Source organism: Cetorhinus maximus, chromosome 24 (assembly GCF_964194155.1).
Source record: "Cetorhinus maximus chromosome 24, sCetMax3.hap1.1, whole genome shotgun sequence".
Lineage (NCBI taxonomy): Eukaryota > Metazoa > Chordata > Chondrichthyes > Lamniformes > Cetorhinidae > Cetorhinus > Cetorhinus maximus.
The window spans coordinates 36784857-36806449 of record NC_135902.1 but is presented as its reverse complement, the minus strand read 5'-3'; the positions used below and the strand labels follow the sequence as shown (position 1 = coordinate 36806449).

General features: G+C 42.6%; 1 protein-coding gene across 1 annotated transcript in view; it reads left to right on the top strand.

Moving 5' to 3' along the window:
- The first annotated feature begins 18681 nt into the window (after window positions 1-18681).
- Window positions 18682-21593, top strand: part of slc38a10 (solute carrier family 38 member 10) — a 122123-nt gene continuing 119211 nt past the window's right edge. The window contains exon 1 of the mRNA XM_078571019.1: window positions 18682-18963. Within this exon, the coding sequence (XP_078427145.1) occupies window positions 18874-18963 (90 nt within the window). The 5' untranslated portion in view covers window positions 18682-18873. The remainder of the gene's footprint in view (window positions 18964-21593) is intronic.

The following is a 21593-nucleotide window of genomic DNA, read 5'->3' as shown; positions in this document are numbered from 1 at the left end:
CAGACACAACTGGGCCCATCCACCAATGATGCAGTGTGTTTCCCATGAATATATTATGAATGAGGGGGACGTACCGGGAGGGGGACGATATGACGTGAAAACCCGCCATTGCGGCCGACGGGTAAAACGTCATTTTCATGCCCGCTGCCACACTTAGTGCAAATCTGGGACAATTCTGTCCATATATGACTACAGATCAGTGCAATGTACATTTGTATCAAAAGCATGAAATCAATTGAGTGCTATCAGAGCATCGAGACCTTCTCACTAAAGCATTGCTGTCCTTATAAAGCAAAAAGGTGACCATGAATCATGATAGCCACCAGTCTGAATAACCAAGCTTCTTCCAGTCCACGTACTGGTCTTGCAACGGTTTTGCTCGTTCTTGCTAGAGGAAGCAGAACAATCTGAGGCCTCTGAGCAAGCAGTAGAAAGCAAATTTGAAGAACATGAAAGACAGTATACAACATGCTGCAAAGGAAATATTACCAAAGCCTAAAAGAAAAAGGGAGGCAACATGCTGAACTTTATGGGCCACATGCAGGCAGGAAAACAGGCGTAAATTAAGGTGCCACGCCATCGGCGGTATACCTGCTGCTGGTTCACCTGTCCCGGACCCCTCCATGATTTTATGAGCCGCCAGGGAGAAGTTGGAAGGATTGCTCACTGTGCCCAGCTGAGGCCATTAAGTGGGCAATTAATGCCGAATTAAGGGCATCACCCCACCGCCACTCCGATATAACGGCGGTGGAAGGGGCCTGCGTCCAATGTGTAGCCCAGCAGGGTTAACCCTGCAGGCTGCCGACCAGTAAAAGGTGGAGTGCCTCATTCCAAAGCCCTCTATGTCAATTGGGGGACCCCCTCCCTCCCACAGTTTTGCCTCCTCACATCCCCCCTTCCCCCCTACCCTGTCCAACATGTTCCCCCCCGCTCCCCTTGCTGGGGCCTGCCAGCTAGATCTCGGATGTACCCAAAAGTCCAGGTCCACCTGAATGCCACCTCCTTGGCCTCCCTGCAGTCCCAGCAGTGGCCAGCGCTGCTGCCAGTGTGCGGAGCTGCTGGCCTCCGATTGGTCAACGATTCTATGAGGCGGTATGTCCTCCTGGAGGTGGACAGAATACTAGTTAAAGGGCCAACACCCAAAAAGTTGAAGTGAGTGAGCCGGCTAAGAGGAAGGGGGGCTTGCCCAGAAATTTACACTGGGGTGCAGGGACCTGCCCTCAACATAACATCCAGCCCAAGGAGCGGATGACAAATGAGATACTAGCAATGATGATAGAAAGGGGAAAGAAAAGAAGCACACATGATTATGATGTAATTAAAAAGAAAATAATGAATGTAACTTAGGAGGCTAAAGAGAAATGGTATAATGAGATATGTGTATTAGAGCTGGAAAAAAATATCACAAAATGAGAGCTATGAACCAGAAGGTGAAATCTTTGACAGATAGAAAGGAATAACAGCAGATAGTGGGTACATAAAAGATAAAGATGGAAAAATATTGTTTGAAAAGGGTGCCAAATTCAGAAGAAGGATAGAATATAAAAGATGGACAGAATATATGTGAACTATATGGTGACCCAAATTGTCGGATCCCTCAAGATACAGAGGCAAATGAAAGACTAAACATTATGATATCAGAGGTAAAGAATGCTTTGAAATTGATGAGTACAGGAAAAGCTCCAGGCGTAGATGAAGCAACAACAGGACATCTAAAAGCCCTTGGAGAAGAAGAATTAGAAGTGATAACAGAAATTTGTGAACAAATATATACCAAACGATACATTCCAAGTGACTCGAGACATTCATTATTCGTTAAGTTACCTAAGAAACCTAAAGCAATGGAGTGCAATGAGTTTAGAATTATAAGCTTAATGAGTCATCTCATTAAAGTGATGTCGGAAATCATAAAAGAAAGAAATAATAATAGATTTGAAGCAGAAATTGGTGAAATGCAGTATGGATTTACACCTAGAGTAGGAACAAGAGAGGGAATATTTAATATAAGAACAATCGTTGATAAATATCTAGAAGTAAATAAGAACATTTATATATGCTTCATGGACTATGAAAAAGTATTTGAACAAGCTTATCACCAAAAACTAATAGGCGTGTTGCTGAAATGTGACATTGGCAGTCAAGATGTGAGATTTATCTAGAACCTATATTGGGAGCAAATAGTGAGCGTCAGGCTAGAAAATGGACGATCAGATATGTTTCAAGTGAAGAAAGGTGTATGACAAGGCTGTGTACTGTACACAGAACAGATATTCAGAGAACTAGATGTACTTCCAGGAGTAAAAATTGGAGGCAAAACATAACAAACTTGTGGCACGATGATGACTCATTACTACTTGTAGAATCACAAGAGGTCCTACAATATATTGCAGATCAAGTAAAATCTGGAGGTTTAGAATATGGATTAAGTATGAACACCAAAAAGACAAAAACAATGGCAGCCGGAAGGAATACATTAGAAGAAACTAGAGTGAAGATTGAAGTGGATGGTGTCACAATGGAACAAGTAGATAAGTTTGTCTACATAGGACAAGTGATAACAGAAGATGATAGATACGATGCCGAAGACAGAAGAAGGATAGAGATAGCCAGAAGTAATTTCATGAAGATGAAAGATGTGTTAACAACAAGAAAACTCAAGCTTGTAACAAGGAAAAAAAATCTCATAAGATGCTACATTCTATCCACTTTCCTGCCTGCCTCAGAAACCTGGACAATAAATAAAGGTCTGTGGAAGAAAATAGAGGCCGTTGAAATGTGGATGCCAGGATGTATGTTAAAAATTCTCTGTATAGACCATAAAACAAATGAAGAGGTGCTTGAAATTGCAAGAGCAAAGAGAATTCTGAAGAGTGACATCCAGAAAAGAAAATGTCAGTATTTCATTCATTTGATCAGAGCTGAAAAGCTACAGAGATTTCTGCAAGAGGGCAAAGTGGAGGGCCACTGAAAGAGGGGTCGAACTAAGCATAGTTGGATGACTAACATCACAGAGTGGTTGGAGATGAGGCAAAACATTTGGATGTGTGAGGACGGTGCAAGACAGGCAAGCCTTGATAGCAGATCTCCTAGTAGGAGTAGCTACAAGTAGCAGCAGCATCTAGTATGGAGAGAGTATGTTGAAAGTTTTTCAAGTATCAACATATAACCTTATAAACCAGAGAGCAGGTGACTTTTATTGGCCAAGTGCAATTGGTCTGCCTCCAGATTTGTCCATTGGCTTGTAAGTCTTATGCCTACAGAATTATACATGTAATTAATATGCCTGGCATGGTGACACGTTCTTAGTTTTTTTCTTTTGTAGAATCTTGCTTTGTTTATCTTGTTGAAATTTCCAGAGGAGAGGTTGATGCTCTTTCGTTTATAGTTTCTGGTGGAAATTTGATGGAAACATTATGTTACACTTGGGCAGCTAAGCTAGTACATTGTACTTGCTGCTTACAGTGCAATTCCCTGTACGTTGAGGAGACCAAAGGCAGATATTGGAGACCACATTGTCAAAGATTTCTGCTACCTCTGCAAATCTGTTCCTGACCTCTCCACCTTTGGCTTCTGCTTTGTTCCAAACAAATGTCTCCATCTCTGAACCCCCCTTTCTTCTTTTAAGACACTCGTTAGTACCTACCTCTTTGGCCAAGCTTCTGCCCTAACGTCTCCTTATGGGCTTCGGTGTCAAATTTTATTTGATAATGTGTATGTGAAGCATATTAAGCCAATATAGTTAGAAGAGCCATTAGACAGCATAATGGAGTAGCCCAAGTTAGTAGTCTTACATAGAAAGTGAACAATCATCCAAGCAGAGGCTATAGTATTTAGACTGTTCAAAATATGTTTAAGGAGCTATAGAAAGGTAAGTTGTTGTTGTTGACTGGAAAGCAATAATGGAAAAATGGGTCAAGAGGTGGTTTTCCAACATGAATGTGCAGTAAGGAGAAGTAGACACAACTGTGGCTTTGAGCACACAAATAAAATGAAATTGAAAATGCTGACAATCTAACAATCAAGGGCCCTTACAGCATTGTTTGTGGGCCAGGAAAAGCAGAAGTAGTTCTCCTGCCCGCACCACCACCATGCCCCCGCCCGCCTGCCCCCAAGTTAATCAAACTCTCTGCTCATCATCGGACACCCCACCCCTGGCCCCACTCTGTATCGAGAATCCCTCCTCACACCCCCATCCCCAAGACCATCAGAGTGCTGATGCTGCATTTGCGCCTTGTGTGGGCAGTAAAAATCAGTCTGATAGAAGTGGACATCACCTCATGATGGGGTAGGAAATTGGTTAGGTGAAAGAGAATAGATATAAAAAGAGCATTCACTTATTGACACTGTCCTTCAGCAGTTGGCGGTGTGCCCCAACTTTTACTCTATATATAAGTTACCTGGATTCAGGAATAAGGGGCGTATTTCAAATTTACAGATGATGCTTGCTAAGTGGTGCATGGGCTGATAATGGAATTGCACTACAAGCCCCAAAGAGACTTGTAAAATGAGCAGAAAATTGCCAAAGGACATAGATAGATTAAGTAAGTAGGCAATATTCTGGCAGATGAATTTTGACATAACAAAGTTAGAGTACACTCTGGATGTAAGAATGGCAGGTGGGAATACAGTCTAAATATGGAAGGAACTGGGACACCTAGAGGTCTAGGTACATAAGTCATTAAAAGCCAGCTCACAGGCACAAAACCAATCACTAAAGCTAATGGTTTAATGGGCTTCATCACAAGACATAAAATATGAAACCAAGGCAGTATTACTGTTGTTATTCAAAGCATTGATCGGAACTCATTTGCAACCTTGCGTGCCCATCTCAGGAAGGATATCCTGGCCTTGCAGGGAGTTTAGCAGCAATCTACTAGGATAATTAAAGCATTTAAACTAATGAAGGGATTTGACAAGGTGTGACAAAAATGAAGCAATCTGCACTATTTATTAGATTCTTTCTTGTTGATCAAAGCTAACTGCTAACTGCTTCAGGCTGCAGAGAATATACATTATGCTCGGGTATGCCAAGAACATAATTATGCATATGTAGATCATCCCTGTGAGACAAAGGATAGTTAAAAATGTCAATGTATGTTGAGTCCGGAGCCATTAGTATCATTCTGTTCAGCCGTGTCCTTAAGGGCTATCTGGACACAGGTTAATTTCTTTTAATCAGAGGCTGATCAGAGGGTTGGAACAGATCAATATGTTTCTCAGAAGGCTGGGGGGAGGTCACCTATTCAATTCAAATATGGGTATGCAATTGACATTCTGGGAATCTTTTAAACTAATAGATTTAATTGACAGAGATGAAGACTGAATCAGATCCTTGAGGTGTCAGGGCTACAATTCTTTGTGGTCCCATTGATAGACAGCTCTTCAGCCAAGTAGTTGTAGTTCCTGTTGTGTCCAGCTACATTTAGCCTTCCAGTCAGTCTGGAACTAGGAGTGTCAGGTTTAATCAGAATGCGATATGGTAGTGCAAAGCCATGTAAGAAGTTGGCAACTCCATTCTAGGGATCCATTTTATGTTGTTGGCTTGCACAGGAGACAAACCCTTGTTGCTTTGACATTTCAAGGAGAAATTTGTAATGACAGTATTATAAGTATATCGGAAACACAGGGCATCGCATCTCAGCACAATTGCCAAGATGCTTCCACCCTTGACCTCTGCTGCTGACTTTCAACAAAGTTCATGGAGTATGGGGGAGTTTCCATGATTTAGATGCTTGGTGTGCTAAGGGCACATCTGAGGCACCAAACATCATGCCCACAAATTCCAGCCAAGGAGGAGAAGAGGCAGGTAGGTGCTCCAATGGACCCTTACAAAGGACACTGCTTTAAAACAAAAAAAAGACAAAGCTTCAGTGTTTCTTGGCCTTGACCTGAAGAGCAAAGTTACATATTCCTGTTTCATGTCATTGAAACTGGACCTCACCTTCCAAACTTAATACATCTTACAATATGTTCAAACTCATGAAGGATCTAGACAGAGTAGATGAAGAGAAACTGTTCCCACTGGCAGAAGGTTCAAGAATCAGAGTACACAGGTTTAAAATGATTGGCAAAGGAACTAAAGCTGATATGGGGAAAACTTTTTAATGCAGCAAGTGGCTATGATCTGGAATGCACTGCCTGAAAGAGTGGTGGATGCACATTCAATTATGGCTTTCAAAAGGGAATTAGATAAGGACTTGAAGGAAAAAATTTGCAAGGCTATGGGCAAAGAGTGAGACCAGCTGGATTGCTCTTGCACAGAGCAGGCATGGACTCAACGGGCCAAAAAGCCGACTTCTGCCGTAACCAATCTATGATTCTATTCTATGTTAAAATACGTTTTGTTGACTATAGGGGTTAAATGCTTTTAATATATGTTATTATTTGGAAGGAAAGTAGTCTGAAATATAACAACCCTCAATGTAAACCCCCATTGTAACAGAGCAACAGGGGCCTTCATTATTTTGTTTGATCTATATATAAAAATAACTATGAAGGGAGCAAAACCATGCAAAATCAGAAAGGTCACGCTCAAGATTTTAACATCGCTGTCTTTTTGTTTTTTTAACTTCCAAGACTGTAATTTGGGACTAAGTAAAATGCTCCAGAAAACCCACCAAAATCTGCTAGCTTTTAACTTTGGCTCATGACTAAATAGTAAAAATAGTACAATTCGATTCACATTAAAATGCCACAATAAATGGATTTTGGCATAGCCTCAATCTCAGGACCTCAGGCTTAGTCTGAAAGCTGTTGGGATTTCAGTGGGATAACAGACAGTGAAATAACACAAAAAATGGATTATGTTATCAAGCTCTGCTATTTGGAGCCTGTTTCGGAATCAAAATGTATTAGAATAATAGTCAATTTATATGTTATTAATGAGCTAAAAAGGAAAAGAATGCTTGCAATAAATCGGAAATAAAAACACTAAGTGCCAGGAATCAGCAGCTGCAGGAGAAACATGGGCTAACATTTTAGATACATTGTAAGCACTTCCTGCTTTTACTTCTGTCATTCCATTAATTAATTAATTAGAAATTACAATTAATCTTTTTCTTTAGTGCTTTGTTTTTTGAATAAGGTGACTTGACTGTGACTGTGGTAAACTATCCCTCCTTATCTTTCTACAACCTTTGACATGGTTGAATATACCTTCCCTCTCCAACACTTCTCCTCTGTTATCCTGCAGGTCGAGACTGCCCTCACCTGGTTTCATTCTTGGCTACTGGCTATCCAGTCATTGTTAGAGAATCACCTGCAATGGCTTCTCTTCCATCTCCTGTACCAATACCTCCTGCCCCCCAGTGGATTGATTCTTGCCCCTCCTATTTCTCATGCAAATGCTGCCCCTCGGTGACATCATCCCTTAACGACATTAAATCCTTCCGTGGCCTTGTCCCTCCCTAGCTCTGTCATCTCCTTCAGCCCTACAATCCTCCAACATCTCTGTGATCCTTCAATTCTGGCCTCTAGTATTTTCCCTATTTTAATTGCTCATTGACAGCTGGGCCTTCAGCTTCCTAGGCCCTGAACTTTGGAATTCCCTCTCTAAACCTTTCTGCCTCTCCACTTCTCTTTCATCCTTTAAGGTACTCCTTAAAATCTACCTCTTTGACCAAGCATTTGACCATCTGCCCTGATATCTCCTTGTGTGGTTTGATAATGCTCCTGTGAAGTGCTTTGGGATGTTTTACTGTGCTAAAGGTGATGTACAAATGCCATTTGTCATTGTTGTTAGGCACAATACTTATCTCCTTGATGTGGAAAAGGAACCACGTCTCTATAAAAAGCAAGATACACCTCACAAATACGGATGCAAGTACAGTTGCAACTTTTTAAACAAAGGGAGAGGGAAAAGAGTTGGAATAACAATTTTTGATAGAGACAAGAATTAATGGTAGTATATTATTAATCTGCTTTCATTTTAATGTCCTGTAATTGCAGCACATAATCCTGTTGTGTGTTGGCTTGTTAAATGAAGGGCCACCAAATTATAGAAAGTCGTTCTACATCTGTGAATGAATGGAGGCAACAATGTTTTAAACACTTCCAAAGATAAAAAGAACCTTTTACGAATCAGATTGGTGCTCTGCAGTGATTTGATTCTTGTACAATGTGTGGTATGATCTCTTCATGGTTGACTAAAATTGATACTTTCACATGCAGCACCAAGTCAGTCGTGCACCCTTTTTCTTTGGTGAATTGCAGCACTTCAAACATGTGGGCGAAACACATGAGGATTATGTGTCAGTCAGAACAAGTGAGGTTTGGCCTCTCTCTGCAACAGGGGAAATACCAAATGTCCAAGGTCCTTTTTTAGAGGCTCACTAAGTACAAACTTCCGCTTGAACCTCTGCTTGGCCGTAACAATCTCCCCCTCCCTAATGAAAACATCCCCAACTGACAAAGCCATGAGTACGCAGCCTCCATGTTTCCAAGTCAAACTAATCCTGACAGTTCAAAACAAACCAAATTGCCTCAGCCCTTGACTCATATTGCTCCTAGCACAAACAGATATGTCAAGAAACCTGAATGTATCAGTGTACGCTGCCCACGAGCAATCAAGATGTGCAATCAAAATGACCATTCTCTTCATAAAGTATGAATGTGAGTGGAACTTTCTGAAAATTCATTTAAAAAACCGCAAATGCTTAATGTGTCATGACAGCGGATCACAGCCCCGAATTACTCATGGACATATTGAACTTTTTAAATAAGATATGTGTTTTTTTCAAAAGACATACAAGCAAAAGCTGGCTGAGAATGTAAAGTAACCACTTGCTGGAAAATTCCTATGTGGATTACACTTGACTGACTAGCCCAGATAACAAGGAATGTCGCACCTAAAATGTGTCAAGGCCTCCTTCAGAGACACTTGAAAGGGAGAGGTGCAATACAAATGGTTGAACTCTAATCTCCTGTGGTTGTGGAGACAATGGAGACTGATTACTATCTCAGCAGAAACCATCTCCTGTTGGGGTAAATTTTAGAATGTGGAAATGGCCTGAGTTGAAAGAAAGATTCTGGGCGAAAGACATGTTTGTTTTTCCTTTCCAGGAATACAAAAGAAATGGGGTTAAAAAGCCAGCTGCAAACATGGTCTGTGTGTTCTAGTTCTGGTGAACTAGTTCTGGTGTGCTAGTGTGTGCAGTGAAGATCACAGGTGAAGAACGTCAACTAGGCATCCCCGCAGCTTGCAGGTAAAGAAGTCTTTCTCTGTTGCTGGAGGCAAGTCACAAGTCAGCAAAGCCACAGTCAAACAGGAAACAGGACAACTCCTTCAGCTAACCTGTAGAACCAAGTGTCCCCAAACCAACTGCTCAACTGCTAAAGTCAGCTCTACCAGAATCACCCTGCTTAATGCTGCAAAGTTTCACCATCTACTCCTCACAGACAAGCCAAAGACTGATTCATATAATTTTTAACTTTTACTTTTGGACTCAACTTCTCATTTCTAATCTGTGTGTATGTCTTACATTTTTATTATTTTTTTCCTTGAGTTTTTAGTAACGAATAAACTTACTCTTTCTTTGACTCAAGAAAGCCGGGTTAAATTGGCTCCTTCTGAAACATAAATACATTTGGATTGGGAAAAGGTATCCACGAGGAAAGGGACCCTTTTTAAATTAACCTTGGTGCGATCAACCAAGAGAGTTGAATAAAGAAGGGGAACCAGTTCATCCCTCCTCACCCAGGAGCATAGCAATTTGGGGTATCTCGTCCGGGATCATAACAAATTGGGGTACCTCCCCCGGGGACTGGTCGTAACAAGTGAAAGCAAAACGGATGCTGGAGATCTGATATAAAAACAAAAAGTGATGGAAACCCAGCAGGTCTGGCAGCATCTGCGCAGAGAGAAACAGAGTTAACGTTTCAAGTCTAATATGACTCTCCTTCGGAACCCTGTTTGAAACGTTAACTCTGTTTCTCTCTCCACAGATGCTGACACAAGTACTTAATTCTCTGGGAAGAGTGAAATTGTAGGTTAACAAATTAGCTGACAAGACATCTATTATTTTCATTCATAAGGGCAAGCTTTGCTTGAAAGATGAAAAAAATGGACGTTCCATTTTACAGTGTTTTGTTCTGTGTCTTGCTAAATAGTAAAATGCTTACCAGAGCATGATATTGTATTTTCAAATAACAAAAACCTTTAGAAAATGTACAAATTTAGAAATCTTTTAAAAAGAATCTAAAAATAAAGAACTAGGTTTCACTGTAGTGTTGAAGATTATTTGATTAATAGTAACCTCTTTGGATTATATTCCCCAAATTGACTTCACAGCTTTGACTTCCAGTCCCAAATTGCCTATTTTCCATTTCCCCTCCAAAATGTCACTGCAGCCCAGTGTTCCTCTATTATCTTATACATTTTATCAGCTTACTAAATCTTATTAAATCATAATATTTGAACAGATTGGCAGGAATGAACGCCGTGTGTTTTAGATTTAGCAGTTGCAGCATCGTCTATTTTTTTTTCCTGTTGCAAGCAAGGGAAGAAACAAGGATGGAAATCCAGGAAGCACAGCAGCGGTTCAGGTCCTGGGTGCTTTAAGGATTTGATTATACCAAGCAGAGCCTCTGTCAGGTTCACAGCCCCAGAGGAAATAGTTACAGGATCACTGTGAACAGGATCGAACTCACACAACTGGCTTGATGAGCTGACCGTACCAGATACAGTGAGATCACTTTACATTTTAATAATTTATGTGCTTCTGGCAGGGATAAAATTATTAGATCAGCTTTGCAAAGCTCAAGAATGGCAACTACAATTTTCCCTTTGGAAAACTTGTATGGAAATTGAGTGTGACATCGAATGGATATACACCATACGAGAGAGGCATGAAATAGATTCTATGGGCAAACTAGGAATTTAAGAATGTGAGTAGGCCATTCCTTTTGTCTGGAATTCCCTCTGCCCTCCCTTGTAGATGATCCTGGAGACTGAATCAAGGATGTGGTTCACTGTACTTCTACACTTGCCCATAAATTTACTTCACAAGAACTATGGTTGTATTAGTTGGACTTTAGTAGTTATCATGCAGGCCTGGATTTTCATTGACAAGGTGGGTAGTGGGAATTGAGAAAATTCTGGGCTCGGTCCTCCAGAGAATGTGCCTGCAAAGGCATGATCTTCATTGCCAGGTTGCCAGGGGGTGGGGGGTGCAGTGGTGATGGAGTGGCAGGTACGGGCTGCAGTCAGCCCTCAGCCCCCACACACTCTCCATGCCCCATCAATGCCACCTCATGCCCCCATGCCATGCTGTCTCCCCACCCATGGTCCTTCACGCCCCCATGCCCAATCACATACTATACACGATGCAGAACCAATTAATCCTATAGGGGCATGAAGGGCCACGAGGGCTAGGTGGAGGGCATAGCAAGGCATGGGGGCATGAAAGGGCATGGGGGTGGGATATAGCTTGGCATGGGAGCATGAGGGACCATGGGGGCAGGGCATAGCTTAGCAAAGGGGGGCATGAGGGGCCATGGGGGAGGGTGCGGGGCATAGCTAGGCAGAGAGGCCATGCGGAGGATCTTATGAACTCCCTTTTAAAAGGTCCCCTCACGTGGACTATGGTTCATGACCCCTCTGAGGGGCCATGGACTACGACTCTTTAAAAACCTGCCTGACTCCATGAAAGTTGCGGAGGAATAGGACATGCCTATCCCCACAATAGAGCTGGCTAGATCCAGGCTGGAGGGTGCGGGCTCAAGGTACGAACCAGCCTGGACCCTTAAAAGGCATTCCTGAAAATCTCACAGCCTGGGAATGGGGTCGGGGATCCCAGAATTGGGATCTGCCTGCCATTTTTGAAAGGTTTCCAAGTCATCCTGACTCGGCAGAAACCCAGGCCGGTATGTCTACCAGTTGCACGGTACCAAAGCTATGTAGGGGATGCTGTTGATGCATTGGCCAATGACTGTAAGAAGACTAAGATTTTTTAAAATCACGTAGTTTTGCCTTAGCAGATACATGATTTTCTCTGAACTTTTATTCCAAAGTGTTCCAACCCTCATCGACTCTTTTGTTATCTTATCTGTTATCTATATCTCTTCTGCTTGTATTTAGAAAGGAGCCCAGAAACATATTCATGTTCAGGCCCATGCCGAGCACACTAGGAGACCCTAGAGGGAATTTGTTCGGTCCACCTTGATTGTGTGCTTGGTGAAGTCTTTCGTGTCGTGCAGCACCTTATCCTCCTTATGGTTGGATCTTTGATCTGAACTGGCTTTTAAACATACACTTGCATGAATATTAAGTTACATCTATACTAACTTACATATACAATATAGTAAATATTGCTTTCAAAAATAACAATAATGTGCACTGACAACTCAATTAAGATGATTAGTCTTTTACATGCTTCAATATCAGGGTTGTTACAGTCACAAAACAGTGATAGATGGCCCTGTGTTTATTTTAAAAGCCCACAGCCTGTTTAAATCCATCTTGAAACTTCTGGCCTTATTATCTTCCAAACATTAGAAAAATAATGCCGGTAATTGGCAACCGCACAACAGATGTTTTCAACATTTCATTTCTGCATGGGAGAGCTGTGGTGGGTAATAGTGGCCTTGGGGATGGAAATGCTGGCATCCTCATGAAAGATTGTGGTGATATTCTTGGAATAAAAAATGATGAGTTCAGGAAAGGTGGCAGTTGTGTTGATGAGGTAACACATACTTTGAGGACAAGACTGTGAATGCCTTTAATGTTACTTTTCATTTTATCATGCTTCTCATATCCTCCATATGGAATGCCACACATGGCATGAGTTTAAAGGGGAAAGTGAGATCTAGGACATTCTGTCAACATTGGTGCTCAAGAAATAAAATGAATGTACTACATCCTTTAATTTACTGTATGAAATTGTTAAGGAAACAACAATGCTCGAAGAAAGGCAATGATTTATCCCATTGATTATTGGAGACAATTAAGATAGCTGTTATGAAAGTACTGTCTATAACCTTTAGTGATGTGAATATTTTATATCCTGAGGTGTTTTGAATGACAAATCCCTGTTACTGCAACTGTTTCTGACACCACCATATAAAAGAATTAAGATGCAAGATATATAGTGGCCTGCCACATGCTATGACAAGTAGCTTTCTTAGGGAGACTGACTGGCTAACTCGTGCGACACAGTCACGGTATGGTTATAATTAGCCTCATGAGTGGAGATACTTACCGTGTCATGTGCTTGGCTGCAATACGTTCTGCTTATAATTACTGAGCAGCTTCACTAGGAAAAGGTAATCAGTTTATATACAGTATAAATAGTTTATATATATGTACTCTAGAAAATTGGGAAAAGCTGAGGAGCGAGGGCACTTTGCCATTGTGTTAATATACTTCTTGAGTTTCTAACCACTCACTATTCCCCTGGGCTTTTCAGAAATTATTAACTCGATCTCAGAAAAGCCTACCTTTGTAAACAGAATATAGTGAAAAATAAAATTATGCCATTTCATTTATTTCTGTGAAGACTGGGACTGGGTTTGGTTAGGAATTAAATCAATTAGGATCAACATTGATTAATAATTTTTATCTCACGTTATTTCTACAGAAAGCTTTATCAAGTGTAAAAATAATCAAAATGTCTGATCTAGAGGTTCCCAAACTATATTTTTTTTTGCTGAATTTGCTTCAGAAAATTCATGTCCCATGGGCTCCCCCCTCTTTTGAAGAAACAGTGGATTAAACTCTAGGAACATAAAAAGAATGGTAACAGGCAGCCACCTCTTAAATACTTGGGACGGGGTTTCTAACAGGCAGCTGATCTGGTATCACTGATTTTGCATTTTCCACTACAATTGAAAATGCTGCCCAATATTTTTGCATTGAACAGGGTATTTAAATTCTTTGGTCAAAATAGTATCTACAGTAATAAATTCTTTGGTCAAAATAGTATCTACAGTAATAATGGTACCAGTGTCAAACTGCAGTGTATAATTTAAAGACCAGTTAAAGCTTGGTCCGTGCGAAGGCAGTCATTACACAATTAAATGGACATTATTTGTTAAAGTATCCCCCTCCTCCAGTAAAAATCACCAAGGCTTAGCCTAGGATTTAGGACCTAGATCTTACTGTGCCTGAGACATTTGTGAATGTTATCCTGGCTCTGTGCACATTGAAACCTCTCCACTTGCAAATGAGTCCCGTCACCAGTTGCTGCAGTAAGAGCTGGATGGGGCCTATAAGCAGCAAGAAGTATACACACATCATCAAGAATGCTGCTTTTTCTGGAACCACTCTACCAGGCTTCACATGATCCACAACTTTATTCTGTGGGTGTACTGATTTGTGACTACTGCCCCATCTGTGGCTGCTGCCATCTTGTCCATTAGGAGATATTCGGCCACTGGGATCCAGGCTGCAAGTCCCATGCACTCCAGATTGAGTCCGGCTTGTCCCTGGTGACTGCTGCGATTGGAACACAAGCCATAATGATTACACATGGCTCACTGGGTTGCCAACCCTCCAGGTTGGCCTGGAGTCTCCTGGAATTAACAACTAATCTCCAGGATACTGACTGCTGTGTGCAACAAGACAAACAAATCAGAGAAGTGAATAAAAGGACGCTTTCCTCATTCACAAAAAAAAATGGAAATGGGAGGAGACAATTAAGAACCTTCCAATCTGGTAAGAAAGAGACTGTGTGCTTTTCAAATGGCATGGGAGGAAGGTGAGCCATGTGAATGGGTGTGATGGGCGACCAGTCATGGAAGTGTCGTGGGTAGGCAGTCATTTGATGAAACTGCCAGGAATATGTCAAACCAGATTTGGCAATCCTTCACTGGCAGCATTTCCCCAGCTGAAGAAAACAGCAACAAGATTCACCCTTCACTTGTGGATTGCAGCCATATATTAATATTTAATTTCTATTTGCTCAGACCCGGTGTCGTCCTCGCCCTGCTTGATTATCTCGTCACGAGCATACGGATTAGGAGCAGCAGGCCATTCGGCCCCTCGAGACTGCTCTGCCATTTGATGAGATCATGGTTGATCTGATATGGCCTCAACTTTACTTTCCTGTCTACCCCCTTTGACTCACATGTCAATCAAGAATCTATCTATCACAGCCCACCGTTTGGGAACCTCTGGTCTGATTATCTGACCATTACCTGTTTCAATTAGTGCAACAATGTCAAACTTAGTGTAATACTAATTTTATCTCATGTGAAGCAACAAAACTTGTTACAATCACATATTTAGTTCATTATTGCTTGGATATAGAAACTGCATTGTTTTAAAAGAAACTTAAGATTTTTTTTTACAGATGAACATACATTCATGGGTAGAATTTTCCCATTTTCCCCCTGTCCGGGGTGGGGGGGGGGCTGTTATGCGGGGTCAGGCGCAGACCTGATCGGCACCCGCGCCACCATTTTACATGGACGGGCCAATTAAGACCCGCCGAGCGTGACGCGTCCCCGAAAGTGCTGAGTGCTCCCTGTGCAGGTGGTGGGGGAAGTTCCCTGAGTTGGGGCCTGTGCTCTTTCGCGCATGCGCGCAATGTGCCTCAGGGAGATTAGTTTAAGTTTCAAAAATTTTAATGAAGAAGAAAAAAAATTTAAGACATGTCCCCTCAAGTGACAGTGTGTCACATGAGCTGGGGCATGTCAATTAACTTTAATGAAAAAATGTATTTAATTTATAAATCCTTCATGAAACCTCATCCCACCCATGGATGAGGTTCCATGAGAAATGCGAAGGCCGCCTGGGCTCTTCGCCTGCCCGCCAACCTTAAGGTTGGACGGGCAGCTTTCTCAATAGGCTTAATTAGTTCATTAATGGCCTTCACAGGCCTTTGACATTTCGGCAGGCGTGCAGCTGAGCCGAATTGAAGATCTAAAAGACGCGCGGTGACGTTGGGACACACGCTTTGGCGAGCTGGCCCCGCCGCTCCCTGAGTGGAAGATTCAGCCCCATGTGAACATACGAATTAGGAGCAGGAGTAGGCCACTCGGCCAATCGAGCTTGCTCCACCATCCAATACAATCAGGGCTGATCTGACTGTAACCTCAACTCCACATTCCCGCCTAACCCTGATAACCTTTAACAATTGAACAGCTGCAAATAAAATTAAAAAAAGGAAGCATCTGCAAAAGTTGGAAATCTGATTTAAAAGCAGCAGGCAGTCAGCGTGGGTGCAGGAGAAATTGTTTTGGGGGGTGGGGCGGGGTTGGGCCATCTCACCTCACCTCCGGGGCATGCGTTAGAAACTGGAAGGAGCGAGTGGCTATGGTGAAAAGGAAACTGGGCATGTGGGAGCGACGCTCCCTCTCCATTGCGGGTAAGAACCTGGTCATCAGGTGTGAGGTACTCTCGCTGTTGTTGTACGTGGCGCAGGTCTGGCCCATTCCAGACTCCTGCGCGATGGCGATCACTCGAGCCATCTTCCGCTTTATCTGGAGGTCGAAAATGGATCGTGTCCGCAGGGACGCGATGTACAAGCCTCTAGATAAAGGGGGAAAAAACGTGCCCAACATCGCCCTCATACTGATGGCCACCTTTGTGTGTGGCTGCATCAAGCGGTGCGTAGACCCTCAGTACGCAAACACCAAGTGTCACTACGTGCTGAGGTTCTACCTGTCCCCGGTGTTGCGAAGGATGCGTCTGGCCATGCTGCCGCGGAACGCTCCAAGTAGTTGGACCGTGCCGTACCACCTGTCCCTGGTGGAAAAATTTATGCAGAAAAACACCTTTGACCACAAGTCCATCAGGCAGTGGTCAGCACGTAACGTCCTAGAGGCCCTGAGGGAAAAGGAGAGGGTGGACCCTGTGGGATGGTTCCCCGAGCAGACTGTCAAAGTCATTTGGCAGAATGCCTCATCGCCAGAACTTTCCAACAAGCACCAAGACGTAGCTTGGCTGGTGATGAGAAAGGCCCTCCCCGTCAGATCCTTCCTACACGCCAGGAGGCTCACCCCCTCTGCACGTTGCCCTCGAGGTGGCTGTGGTGGGGAAGAGACCGTTGTTCACCTCCTTGTGGATTGTGCCTTTGCAAAGAAAGTCTGGAGAGAGATGCAGTGGTCGCTGTCGAGGTTCATCCCGAGCAGTTCTGTGACACAGGACTCTGTGCTCTACGGGCTGTTCCCAGGGACACACACCGAGACAAACATCAACTGCAGCTGGAGGATCATCAACTCGGTGAAAGACGCGCTTTGGTCTGCCCGAAACTTGTTGGTCTTCCAGCACAAAGAGTTGTCCCCGACCGATTGTTGCGGACTGGCACAATCCAAAGTCCAGGACTACGTGCTGAGGGACGCACTAAAGCTTGGGGCAGCTGCCGCAAAGGCGCAATGGGGAAGGGTCGCTGTCTAAGACCTTTCTACCACAGCGCACCGAGAGACTGGGAACTGTTTAGAGCCCCTCGGGCTGTACAGATCAAAATGAAAGGCTGTAAATGATTGTAATATTGTTTGTACTGATGCACCTGGTGATACATTTTGTAAAAGTTTAACCTGGATTGTACCCTTGTAATGTTGTTTTTGAAATGGTTTTGAATGTGATTGAAGATATTTTATGAATAAAGTATATTTTTACAAAAAAAAAATCTCACCTCACCTCACCAGCTCCAGCATCTGAGGGTGTCATGAGCCCTCCCGACCTCACGGGCGGCGCTGGGCTCGGAGGACCGTGGCTGTGGGGGCGGGGGGGGAGGCCCATCCGTTGCCGGGGCACACTCGTTGTCAGGCTGACTTCCTGGAGACGGGGAGGGAGAGAGAGTTGGCAAGAGCGAAGCGAGGGAGAGAGAGAGAGAGAGAGAAAGTGGAGGAACTGGGCAGAGAAGGGGTTGGGAATTGAATGGGCGGCAAGTTGAAGGAAGGAAGGAGGGAGAGAGAGGGACGGAAGGGTGACCGGTGCAGGTCGGACTGAGTTTCGGTCCTTTATCCTCCGGCAGCAAGAAGTTGGCGACCAACGAGAAGAAGCGGCGCCTGCTGCTGCTGCTGCTGTTGTTGTTGTTGCTGGGGGCGGACGGCGGCTGTTTTGAGGCGGAGGGAAAGCGCCTGGGCCGAAAATGGTCGAGGGGGAGTGAGAGCGGTGGCCCCGGAGCGGTCGGCGTTGAGGAACCTCGGTTGACAGCACAGGCAGCGCGGGGGCTGGCGGTAAACAACAGAAGCCCCTGGAGTGAAGGAGCAGAGTTTGCAGCCGAGGATCCGCCACGTCACGGAAAAGTCCTGGTGTCCCTCAGCCTCCCCACTACCACACTCCCTGTCCTCACCTTGCATTTATCTCCCCCCCCCTACCCTCCACCCACTTCCTGCAGCCTTCACGCTTTTAGCTGCAAACAACTTGTGATTTCATTTCCCTTGTGTTTGTTTGCGGTCGCTGCACATTATGCCAAACTTCAAAGTCCCATTTTGTTTCCTTCGATTTCTTTAAACTGTCATTCCCTTTCCGTTATCGACCTTTCCCACCTTTATTTCAGCCGACTTGACCCCAGTCAACCCCCCCATAATTAATTGATGTACAATAACCCTACTCCTTTGCGCTGCAGGGTCACTTATTACCCGACCGATTCCCGTCCTAGGTGAGGTTTCTCTTTTTTGTGTAGAGTGCCGTTATTCTCCTTGCAACACCGGGATTTTTTTTTCTCTCTCTAGGCAGTCACTGCAGAATTTTTAAGTTACAATAAATTTCAAGCTAGCACGTTCAGTTTTCTGTTCAGGTGGGATTTAGAAAACAACGTTTGATATTTAGTTTTCCAATACGGGCAAGACTCCATAGGCAGCTGCTTCCCGTTTGACATTGGGCTGGTCATTAACTGTTCATTCTGCCAACGTCGAAAAAAAAGTAATCCACAGTGAAGTCAGTCTTTTTTTAAAGCTCCTATCTGAGATTACAAAAACTAATCAAACATGACTGCCTCAAACTGGGGCTTCATCATGAACGTAGTGAACAGTATCGTGGGAGTGAGTGTGCTCACCATGCCGTTCTGCTTCAAACAGGTGAGTGAAGTATACTAGGTTGCAAGTGTCTCATTTATTGTACTGCAGCATGTTATGTGCTGAAGGTGTTTTTACAAGTATAAAACGTGCACCTTTGCATTCTTTATTTTAACTAAATGTGCTAATAAATATATTTCAGCTTGATTCTGGCATATTGTGTCTTGAGTCAGAAGGCAGTGATTTCAAGTTCCAATCCTGGGAGTTGAGCACATTTTCAAGATTGACACCAGTGCACTACTGACCAAGTGATGCATAGTTGCAGGGTGTTGCCATTTGACTAAAGCCCCATAGACCTGTTAAAAGTGGATGTAAAATAATCGATGGCATTATTCAGAAAAAGTAGGGAGTTCTTGTGCCCTGGTCAGTATTTATTCCTCAATCAACAGACTATTAGCATGTATTTCACCTACTGTTTGTGGGACTGTGCTATTGATAAATTGGTTGCTGTGTTTACTTACAAAACAGCTTCACCAGTAATTGATTGGCTCTGAAGTGTTTTTCATGAGGACATCAAAGATATACTGTAAATACAAGTACATTTTTTCTATGTTCCACTTTTGCTTTTTGTCCCAGGACATGAACACTAATACTTGTATATAGTAACCACAAATACCGACTGTTGCCAGCACCTAGCTTTGCACAATATATGTAATTGTGCTGTGTATTTTCGAAATTACAAAACATGTGATCTTCACTATCCTTAGGAAGCTCATATATGTTCTAATAAAGGTGTTTTATACTGTTGTCAGTGAATGAGGGACTCTGCTCTCCTTGATTAGGTTGTGATAAATGACATTTTTCCAGTAAGAGATTGATATGCAATTTATGATGTAACTAATGCAAAGCTAATAAAACTTCATACCTATTTTGTGATTATAATACGATAAGTTAATTATTAAAACATTTATTCAATATGTGGAATTGTTGAAGTTACATAATTGAAATCATATTTATTTCATTACAGATAAATCTCTTTAAATAAAGTAGATAGTTCCTACTTGTGAAAACAATATGATGCTTATGAACAGAGGTTTACGTCCCACCACTCAATGAATCTTGGGTTTCAACTGGGCCAAGTACCTATGGATTACAAAGATGCCATATCTATCCATAGTGTGATGTGGTATGAGAATTACTTTGACGGCACATTACTCAGGGTTGCCCTTGCTTACTTGTGCCCAGCTTAAGACCATTCTCATAAAACTAAGAGATAAATGCCTGCTTGTTATTTTTAAGTGATCCAGACGGGTGGGGGGAGGAGGATGCATTTCAAAAATGGGTTGATTTTTATATTAATAGAAAATTACACCCGTATTTTTGTTAAACATGCATACATCCTGTAATAATTTAAAGTACTCTGCATGGATGTTATCACAAAGCAGCAAATGAATTAAGAAAATGAAGTGGTCTAAACTGCAAGAGCAAAACTTGAGGGTCAAGCTGTGAGTAATTGAACAAATGTTTTAGTAATGAAGTTATAGTATTATAATAAAATGGAAATAAAGATTTGTTAGCTTTGCATTAATTACACTGGCTATACCATTGAAAACAAGTTAGCTTTCATATTCTCACATCATGTAGAGTACGATCTACACTTGTCAAGTCACAGTCGAGCAACAATCAACAAAGTGAATAAAATTTCTGAACTGTCTTAAGTCAGTGGAGTTCAACTCCAAGCATGTTGGTTTGAAAATGTAAAACAGCACTCGGAGCCAGCTGTCCATTGAGTACTTTGTCCAGTATTGGTGGCTGTATTACAATCTCTGGAGGTAGTGCAGAGAAGAGCTACAAACCTATTCCCACATGACAGGGCTGAAGCACAAGAAAAGATTGGAGCAGCTTGGGCTCTTCAGCTTTGAATGGAGGCAGAGGAGATGGAACTCTTAAAAGGGTTTGAGATAGTAAACTGTATGGAAAAGGCAGGTTGTGAATGCTAATTCAAGATAAACCGCAGCATTAGGATAAGGAGGTAATAGTTCACATGCACTAACGTCAGGACGTTGTTGTTTACGTAGAATGATCAAAAACAAATGGTCCTCCAGGTAGGAAAGCCAAGGCAAAAACCTTGTACCACTGAAGGGACAATTTCAGTGCTGGAGATATTGTAGATGTTTTTGGATCAACTAAGATGTGCTGAAAACCCTTCCTTGTCTATATTTACTTGTGATCTTAATCAGTTTAACTGCCTATTTAGTTCACATGGTGACACTCTTTACTCTGAGTCGGGAGGATGTGGGTTGATGCTCCACTCCGGAATTTGATCAGAAAAATCTAGGCAAATCTGGCACTAAGGGAGCACTGCATTGTAGGAAGTGCAATCCTTCAAATAAGATGTTAAACTGAGAAAAACTTCTGCCCATTTCATTGGTTCACTTGAATGCTAAAGATCCCATGGCACTATTTATAAAAGTTGCCAGCACCAAGCTCACTGATTATTTCTCTCATTGCTTTTTGTACAAGATTACTGTGCACAAGCAAGAGGGTGCTGTGCTCATCTACCGGTAAAACCATGTCTGCCCTTTAAAGGGATTCTTTGTATGTAAAGTGCTTTGGGACATTTCTGATGGGCATGATGTGGTGTTATATAAATTCAAGTTCCTTCTGTACCTTAACCATGAGATTAGTTTTAC